Consider the following 10,031-nt stretch of genomic DNA (forward strand, 5'->3'; position numbering starts at 1 on the left):
AAGTAGAAAGCTTAAATACAATTGTAAGAACTCAAAGATTCACACAGGAATCTTACAGTCTCCCAGGTTCAACCCAAAGAGAAAACTCAGTTTATGAATTCACATATTTTCTTGAACAAAAATAGAAACCTGGCCATCCAAGCTATCTTTACTGAAAGACTTAACAAGCAGACAGGACTGTAAAACCTGCAGAGAGCTATAGAGATTTCTGTGGGTAATTTTAAATGTTGTTTTGTGTGTTACTGCTTCCAGTTTCCAAAATAAGCTCTGACCTTATTCACACTGAAATAACATTTGTGGTATCACATTCAAGTCCCTTTTATATTTATTTTAGGGGTGGAGCAAAATCTTCCCTCCTATTTCTTGGCAAAAGAGGTATTTGTGTTCTGCTGCAAATATTACATGATCAGAAGCATTTGGTTATCATGATCCAATTATACCGCCCAGCATTCTGTCTACTTTGATGCAGAGCAGACCAAAGTTTATCTGATCCTACATATTGGTCCCATGGTGGTTTCTTAGTTGCTCGGTGTAACAAAATACTGCAAAGGAGCGAGTTAATTTCTTGCTAGGTTTGCAATTTATTGTTAACAACCAGCATCACAAGATGCACCAACTATGCATGAAAGTTCATATCAACTGTAGGTTTTAAGATTAAACAAAAGGTTTACTCTAAAAAGGCTTTTTTTATTAGTCCTATCCAATGTAGGCAAAATAAAAATAAGAAAAGAAATAAAATCCTAACTTCATAGTAATGCCTTTAAAGGACGAGGCTGCATACTTTGCCCTATTTTCCAAATTATGTATTATGATAACTATTAGTTCCACACAGGAGCGTGTTTGCAGTCATTTAAAACAAGCCCACAGCGCTGATATAAATCAGTGTATGTATGAAGCTGGTATACCTGCATGTCTGCACACTGCCAGTTTGACAAGAAACAGATCTGAGGGGATTTCACCATAAAGGCAGGGAACCATGAAATATCTGAGAAGTGCTGGAACCGCTCTCCTCTCCAAATTATAGCCAAATACAGTCTTATTGGTTGAGGGGAAAAGCCTTGGCAGTGCATAAAGAGCTCAGTGTGTGGCTGAAGTGACCATGCAACTCCTGAAAATAAACAGGAATCAAATGGAGTGATTGATCGAATAAATTACTTTCAGCAGCAACCAACTCTCTCTCACACACACACAGACACACACAAAACAGATGCACATATACAAACTCTGTTAACCAGCTTTGCAGAAAAACACACACTTGTAGCGATTTGCTCCAGTATTCAGACCAGCTCCAGTTTTGGTATAGGCATGTTACAGAGCAGTGTGGTGGTGGTGAGGGGACAGTGGGGTGTTAGGTGATTAATATGGTACATCAAACTGTATGAGGCACAGAATGATTTTAATTGTAGGAATTTTTGTTTTGTTTTGTTTTGTTTTGTTTTGTTTTGTTTTGTTTTGTTTTGTTTTGTTTTGTTTTGTTTTGTTTTGTTTTGTTTTGTTTCATATACTTATCTGTCGAGTACGACATCTTGATTATTTTATGTGAGATCCAGGAAGGTAATCAACTGACAATATGGCAGACTTGTTGAATACTCAAAGCATTTTTTAGCCCATGGTTGATTACAATAATACCTTGATGTCTCAAAAGCTTTTACAACCTAAACAAAGCAAAATAATTAAGACCGAATCCTTTGCTTTTAGTTAACATTTATAGTTATTTATACTGCTGTCATAATAAATTCATAGAGGCCTACTATAGCTTGCGCTTCAAGTAAAAAAAGAAGGTGCTTGAGAAAATCTTTCCTATCTGATTTTGTTTATGCTGCTATGTGTGTGTGCACTCTGTGATGAATATCAACTGAAGGTGATGCTTGACTCACCTTTTAACTGCCATTTAAATTGCCAGGCCCGTATAGTGTAGGGAGGGCCTGAAATGTAAACCGTCCAATCTGATGAACCTGCCAACCGGTCAAAGCCTTTCATGAGATGAACACAGGAACCCCACACAAGCAAATTCACCCACCCCTCTCTGCCCCGCCCCTCAATGACGACCCCCTCCTTGTTGCTTGCATGTGTGGTTTAGTGAAATCTCCTCCTTGTGCTATAGGATAGCCCTAGCCTCTAGGGTAACAAGATAGATGTAAACAACCAATTATTGGATAGGCCCTCATTCACGTCCCCTTAACCAGTATAGACACAGAGGTTCTGGCTTTAATAATTTCTTTCCCTCTATCTAACATTTGGATGTCTTTCCCAAAAAACTGATACTTATCAAGCTTGTGTTGTGCTTGTCTCAGGTCAGTGTATTCAGCAGCAGTCTTACCCAATCCAAGCCACATCCTATTCCTGTATACGTTAACACAGTCTATACAACACACGCACACACATACATGCATACATCTTGCAATAATCAGCTCAATTAGAGGAGGTCGTGGTGGAGAGTGGCTGAGGTGAGCAGTGGGAGGCTGTGAAAATAGGGGGTTGGCTATTAGGAGAAACATGATCTCTATTCATCAGCAGCTGTAATAATTACCATTTCAGAAACAGATCCTTCTGATCAAACTGATCCCTGGAAACAAGTGGTTTACAAACACTGTCAAGAGCCAGACATTGGACCCCTGTCACTGCCAATATATAGACACAGATCTGACCTGGCCAATCCCACTGCGATGAAGATACTTTGTATATGCAGTCATATTGTCAGTGCTTGTTTAACTCTACTCTGATTTGGCTATGGACATTTCTAATCGTTAACCTATCAAATGCACAGTGAATAAGATGTAACAGGCATTTTCAAAAATAACAAATATCAGTGTGAGCAGGAGCATGTCAAAAACACAAGTGGGACAGTTAGATTATCTGAAAGAATTTCATGTCAAAGATCTGATACCATGTAAACTTATTTTGACAGAGATGGGAAATTAGACTGAATACCTGTAAGAAGGTATGATCATATGAGAGTAACACAAAGACTTATGATGAACTGAACTGAACAGGTGCTCACATGTAGCCTCAGACCTTATTCTCGTTAAATCTTCAGTGCTGAAGTTTAAGCTGAGATCAAGACATTTGAGCAAAAAAAAAAAAAAAAAAAAAAAAGCGAGAGAAAGAGAAAATAAAAAGAGTTCAGTAGGGAGCATCATCAGTCTGTAAGGACAAGGGAACAAATTATTTAGCCTCATCACAAATATTTGAGTGTACAGAGTAACTTCTTTGGATTGCTGCCGGTGTAATCGCAGCAGCACATTCGCCACTGGGAGAACCTCGATCATCAAACTCGATTACGGGGCATTTGGGTGTTTGCGTTAGATGAGTTGAGATGATAAGCTTTATCTGAAATCGGTTTAAAATTTCATATCAGTCAAATTTTGTTTACAGGCCTCACAATGATTTTTATTAATAGTCTGAATTAAAAGTGCAAGCGCAGGGTGAAGTTAAAAAAATATATAAATATAATTATAATTTAAATATAATATATTTAAACTATTATTATTATTATTATTATCGGTGCTGTGCTTTTGGAAACCGAATTTCCCAGAGGAACCCACCCGAGAGATTAATAAAGTTTTATCTTATCTTATCGTATCTTATCTTATATTATTATTATTATTATTATTATTATTATTATTATTATTATTATTATTATTATTATTATTATTATTATAAGTTTAAATTGCCCTTTTAATTTTCTCACTATCCAGGCGAGCCAGGTCGGTGCCGGTCCCCTGACGATTACCGTCAGTCAGCCTAATGCCGTAATACTCTGAGAACTGGGCTTCAGGCGAAACCAAAGTCAATTTATTAAACTGAGGGAGGACACAGGGCGGAAACAGGAATGAGGTTTCTCTTACAGGAGCCTTCGTCTGTGGTGATGAACCAATTTCACAATTACACTATTAATTTAATAATTTATTAATTTAATTTTTAAAAAAGAGAAAATAACAGAAAAACAGCAGCGACTGCGATGCCTCACTGCCTTAGCGAGAAATATTGACAATGGATTGGATGGATGGTGGACTGTGGATTGGGTAACTTACTTAAATGATTTCGACCGACAATACCATTTTAATTTTACATGCCTGCGATTTAGGGTAGCTGCTGTAATTTATTTGCAACCTTTCCAAAATTCTAAAATTCAAGTAGGCCTATGACGAAACTGCTCCTATTTAATCATATTACAACAACAAAAAAAATAATAATAATAATAATAATAATAATAATAATAATAATAATAATAATAATAATAATATAATAATAATAATAATAATCTCTCCGAGCTTTTTAGTTCTACACTGATAGTATATGATGAGGACATGAGGATGATGATGGTGTGTGTGTGTGTGTGTGTGTGTGTGTGTGTGTGTGTGTGTGTGTGTGTGTGTGTGAAGTGATGTGACACCGAGTGTGGGTGTACTTGACAATCGTATCTCTAATGAAGCGGTCCCATGGTGAGGCGATAGAAATCTACCAACTGGTCAATCTTTGGTTCAGCAGTCAGTAACACGCACGCATGCCCTCGTGTACCTGAGTCCAACTACAAACCTGAGTTTTTGCGCACATCGGGCTGCTCCCGGTTTCTTTTAGGTCGCCCTATCATTTCAACAAGTACCTCACATCACTCACTTCTCCTCAGTTAACTATAAAGCCTCCTCTCCTTTTACCCTTAAACACCTTTCACTTTCACATAAGCTCCCCTCCTTACAGCCATACTCTCAAAAAAAATGTAATCGTCATATTAAAATGATTACTTAGGTCTTGTCTTCAGATCTAATATGTCAATCCTTGAGATAATTTACTCGCTGATGCGCTAAACCTCGTGAGTCAGATGACTGAAATACGGACGAAAATATTTGTCTCACCGGTGTGCTGATTGGAGCCGTTTTTCTTCTTCGATGTCGCCTGCCAGACTTTCCTTCTTCTCCGCTCTTTGTCCCGCACACTCCACTGCGCACACGACCACCTTATTTCCCCATGAAGCGGCTGCACACCTTGAGATTGTTTGCCAATCTGTGCGCTCCTGCAGCTGCTTCCTCGCCACTCATTTAGATATTCATAATCTTTGTCATCACATGCATAATCCAGTTCAGCTCAACACATACTTCGCAAAACAATTAAAAGATTTCTTTAGTTGCTATTAATATAGAAATTTCATGTTTATTTAGGTCTAAAACTGATACGACGTATTTGAGAGTATGACAAAGTCTACTTGTTTAACAGATAACTTTTTAAACTTTATTCTAACGTCTTTTTGTTATTTTAAATACCTCTCTATAGAATACCGGTTTGTGAATATTATAATTAACAAATCGGGTGATGGTTCACTGCACTCCCACATCAGCACCTCAGAGTTTAAGTCTCGTTTCAATCCTCGGGAGCAGAAATAGTCTGACTCACTTTTGGTCATATTTATATTTTTTCGTTTACTAGAAGAAAAATATACTTTATAAAGAAGTGGCAGCATTTTTTTTTTCAAACCCGTCTAACAATCTGTCACTTGTTGACAGTTATTTCACGTCTTTGGAATTATGAAGACACTAACTTTAAAGTTCCACGCATTAAGGAGATCTTGATTGATTTGTGAGAGCTGCCAGGGACATGAAGACAAACTGCAGCAGGCTCCGTGCACTCTGGCGCCATCCTTCCCCGGGCTGTGGGATCAACGCCGCTCTTCTCATCCACGCTCCTCACAGCTTTACGCTCTTTGGCTGCCTGAGGTGTCTGTCAACGTGAAGGGCAAGAAAAAAGTGTTTTAGAAGGAAAAATCTGAGCAATTCTTCTATTGGTAGGCGGGCTGGTCGTGAAGGGAACAATCAGGTTGATTTTGCCAGGGAGCCACCTCAAAGCATATCGGGTTACTTTGAGTGACAGCGTAACCATGGCAAATAATTTGACTAAGGCTATTGTCTTATCCTCACCATCCGTGGGTCAGATAACCGACCAATCAGAGTTCATATAATCGCTTGTCTTGCCAGCTTAGAATAATATTATTAAAACGAGCCAGCGAGCCCGGTCTCCGGGAGTAGTTTATGTTGAAACGGCATAGAAAAGGTGGAGGACGGTGGAAGGAGTAGCAACTTTCTTTCTTAGCAACTTTATGGAGAATAGTCGCCTGGGGTTTCGCATGGCTGAACGGACTTAAGCTTATTCCATAATACGCAGTTGGACTTTGCCTAACGTTGGGCACTTTTACGTTTTAGGTAACTCTTTTGGGGACTTTTTGACGCTTATGGACTTAATGCGTTTTGATTTAATGAGACACTGAGAGGAGAGACGTGGAAGTAAGGTACAATATAATCTGTATTGGTTTACTTGTCGCCATGTCCATGCTTCCGACGTTTGGTTTTACGCAAGAACAAGTGGCTTGTGTCTGCGAAGTCCTCCAGCAAGGGGGGAACATCGAGCGTCTTGGGCGCTTTCTGTGGTCCCTCCCGGCGTGTGAGCACCTCCACAAAAATGAGAGTGTTCTCAAAGCGAAAGCCGTAGTTGCTTTTCATCGGGGGAACTTCCGAGAGCTCTACAAGATCCTGGAGAGCCACCAGTTTTCGCCGCACAACCACCCGAAGCTGCAACAGCTGTGGCTCAAAGCGCACTACATCGAGGCAGAGAAGCTGAGAGGCCGTCCGCTCGGCGCCGTAGGGAAGTACCGCGTCCGGAGAAAGTTCCCCCTGCCCCGCTCTATCTGGGACGGAGAGGAGACGAGCTATTGCTTCAAAGAGAAGAGCAGGAGTATCCTCCGAGAGTGGTACACCCACAACCCTTATCCATCCCCACGGGAGAAAAGAGAGCTGGCCGAGGCCACGGGACTCACGACCACGCAAGTCAGCAACTGGTTCAAAAACCGACGGCAGAGAGATCGAGCGGCTGAGGCAAAGGAAAGGTAGGAGTATATTTACTTCTTAAAACAGACGCTAATCTCAGATTAGATTATCTTTTTTTTTTTTTTATCATTGTCACATCAAGCAAAACATAGGAGGTAGTTCCAAACTGTTGCTGAGTCACGGACTGCCACTGCTGACTCTGTATGCAAAAATAAATTTCTGACCTACATCTGGAAATTTATTTAACGTAGATAGCATGGACATATTCTCAGATCTTATTCAATCGCCACAAATTAAAGTTACACTGTGTGTATTTCTGTGATAACTGTATAAGCCCCTATTAAAAGTTGAAATGCACGAAATGAAAGACGTGTTGTCAGGTAAATTACAAGGTTATAAAAGTTGCTTTTACCCCACTTTAATGTTTTAGTAACCACACTGATTATAACATGAAACTTGATTTTCACGTTAAGATTAGAGAAGAAATATATGCAGACTACTGTGAATCACAGACACTGGATGAACACATGGTATATGCAAGGAAACATATCAGAACACGTATGAAAGATGTTTTGCGGTGTAATTGATGTGGCCTGTTGTCTGGCCTTCATATCAGCCAGGCTGACATTTCATTATGAGTCGTTTGCACATTTCAGAGTTTGGAAATTATACAGCCAGGCATGTAGAGAGGTGCGGGAGATGTGTTTTTGTCAGGTGTTCACTGGGTCGGTGTCTTCTTTCACCCCCTGGCCACTAATTTGGGCTGAAAGCTCCACGTAAATCATGTCTTCCCACTGAGAAAAGCCTCACAGCAAACCTATGAACTATGCCATACGCAGTACGCACGCGTTTCAGAATGATTAGGCCTGTCATTTATTTAGAGCTGTGGACAAGCTCTCCTCGAGTGGCCGAGGACTTCCTCAGGTTGAGCTTCTCCACAGGTCACTATGGTTAAATTAACTTGCTCTAAAAGTTCCATGCAAGTTCAGTAGTCAGATGGATTTATTATCTTCCAGTCACTCTCTACTACTGATATTTAACATAGCGCTTCTGTAGTGAATTGAGCCTCTAATTATTTTTGCTGGCTAAGTGATTGCATCTGGGCGCACGTGCCTCAACGTATTCTCGTGTGAACATTAATAAATAACCAGACTAAGAACTGATACATTAATGAGATTATTATGGCTGTTGTAAAAGTGTCACAACCCAATAAATATTCTAGTAAACACAACAGAATTGTGTGTGCCACTTTAATTCAAGTGTGTGTTCATTTTCATATTTTTAATGCAATCTTAAACATGTTAAGCTACAATTAGCTGGTGTCTTTGTTCCTGTAGGTTTTACTCCGAGATATGAAAATTTCAGTTTACCTAAATCTTCCTGGTTATTATGCACTTTTTCGCAGATGTGCTGTAATTCCGCATTTGTACCAAACTGATGTGTGACTTTGGTTTCTGTTCGCAGAGAAAACAACGAGAACTCCAACGGCAACAGTCACAACCCATTGACTTCTTCTATTAATGGAAATAAAACTATTTTGGGGAGCTCGGACGACGATAAAACACCTTCTGGGACTCCGGATCATACGTCTCCGAGTCCGGCTCAGCTCCTCGGCGCAAACCCCGGTTTACCGTCCCTGCATGGCCTTGCGCCCCCGCCGGGACCCAGCGCAATCCCGGTACCCAGCGGCCCAGACTCGATGCACCATCACCACTCATTGCATCATGACACCATACTGAACCCTATGTCTTCTAATCTAGTGGACCTCGGCTCTTAAAAGCCGTCACTGAATGGAGCGCCATTTTTTGGGGAAAATAATTTACGAGGTGGTGTGAGTTAAGCTTCAAGCACTTGCGGCACGGTGCAAGGCAGACAGACTGGGACACTGCGAAAACAGCCACCGTAACAAATCATTTAGTCTCATATTCAGCCTTTAAAATCTTTTTCAACAAGTGGAGAGAGGAAAACCTGCCAGTGAGCGCAACACCTCCTCTTATCCCCAAACTGAACGAGCCCTTGTTTCGGGGATTTTCTAGAATCAAGAGTTCAGAGCAGAGCACTTAAGAACTTTCCAAATATACTTAAACAGGACCCTACCGAACTTTTTCCCCCGTTAATTCGCTTGAGGAAAATATAATTTGGAAAAAGTAAGTAAAAGTAGTAGTTTTTTGAGATGGCTTGTTTTGCTGCAGGGCTGGGGATAAAAAATTGATAAAAAAAAAAAAGAAAGAACAGAAGAAAAGAAGGAAGGAAGAAAGAAAACTTTACCGGAATGTAAAAACGTAATATGTTATATTGTTGAAAACAATAACAATAAAGTGTCTTAATTCTTGTTACTATTAGCCTACAGTTGTTATTTTAGGGGTTTAGATTAACCTTTATCACCAGACTCTATGGGCACAAAGTTACGGGTACCCATCGCCTTTCTGTTTACATGGGGTTTTTAAAGAGAGCCATAAACGGTTATTTTTGTTTGTTTGTTTGGGGGAGGGTGGGCTGATGGAGTATGCCAGTTAAACGTGTCTCATAGGGGCTGTGATACGATAAAATATTCTAACCCCTTGATATTATTGTTATAATTATTTGCATTTTAATTTGGGGAGAGACTGCATGTAAACTCTGCGATAAATGATGAAACATAAAACGATTCACCTATAGTTTCATATACCCTTTACAATAAAAAAAAAAAAAGAAACACGTGGAATAAAGTCGAGAATTTCTTTGATTCTGAATGATTCTTGACATTTTCTTGGCATTTTTTTGTCTCTTACGGGTCACCTCCTTATAATATTATAAAACCATATAAGCTGGAGGACAAAATATATAAAACGTATTTTAGAGAATCTGCACGTAAACGTCGATGTTTACAGTGTTACAGAAATATTGCTTGAACGATAGTATTTAGGATTTATGATAATTTGTAGTTTCAGTTGAGGATACTTAGATATTTTTCCCTTCAGCTCATTTATGTAATTTTAAATGCAGAACAACGCACAAACCATGTATTCGGCCTTATTTCCTCAGGCTTTTTAAATGTGCTCTGAGCCACCACTTCCCAACGTTAGGAAAATACATGATCAGATATTACTGAAAATCAAAAGCTGTTAGCCTCTGACACATATATCTCCTGCAAGAAGATAGATAGATAGATAGATAGATAGATAGATAGATAGATAGATAGATAGATAGATAGATAGATAGATAGATAGATAGATA

The 10,031-nt window shown here is 39.5% G+C and overlaps 1 protein-coding gene and 1 long non-coding RNA gene across 4 annotated transcripts in view; one reads left to right on the plus strand and one right to left on the minus strand.

Moving 5' to 3' along the window:
- LOC121814431 overlaps positions 1-5,790 on the minus strand; it is a 41,884-nt gene extending 36,094 nt beyond the window's left edge. For all 3 annotated transcript variants that reach the window (XR_006054345.1, XR_006054346.1, XR_006054344.1), the window contains exon 1: positions 4,857-5,790. This is a non-coding gene — a long non-coding RNA (uncharacterized LOC121814431). The remainder of the gene's footprint in view (positions 1-4,856) is intronic.
- A 212-nt stretch (positions 5,791-6,002) lies between these two features.
- On the plus strand, positions 6,003-9,151 carry six2a (SIX homeobox 2a). Its single transcript, XM_005930567.3, has 2 exons — positions 6,003-6,874; positions 8,280-9,151. The coding sequence occupies exons 1-2, from the start codon at positions 6,315-6,317 to the stop codon at positions 8,590-8,592; spliced, it is 873 nt and encodes a 290-aa protein (XP_005930629.1). The 5' UTR covers positions 6,003-6,314; the 3' UTR covers positions 8,593-9,151.
- Positions 9,152-10,031: the final 880 nt, after the last annotated feature.

This window comes from Haplochromis burtoni, unplaced genomic scaffold (genome assembly GCF_018398535.1).
Source record: "Haplochromis burtoni strain Fernald_Lab_line unplaced genomic scaffold, NCSU_Asbu1 Contig_46, whole genome shotgun sequence".
In the NCBI taxonomy this organism is placed as follows: domain Eukaryota; kingdom Metazoa; phylum Chordata; class Actinopteri; order Cichliformes; family Cichlidae; genus Haplochromis; species Haplochromis burtoni.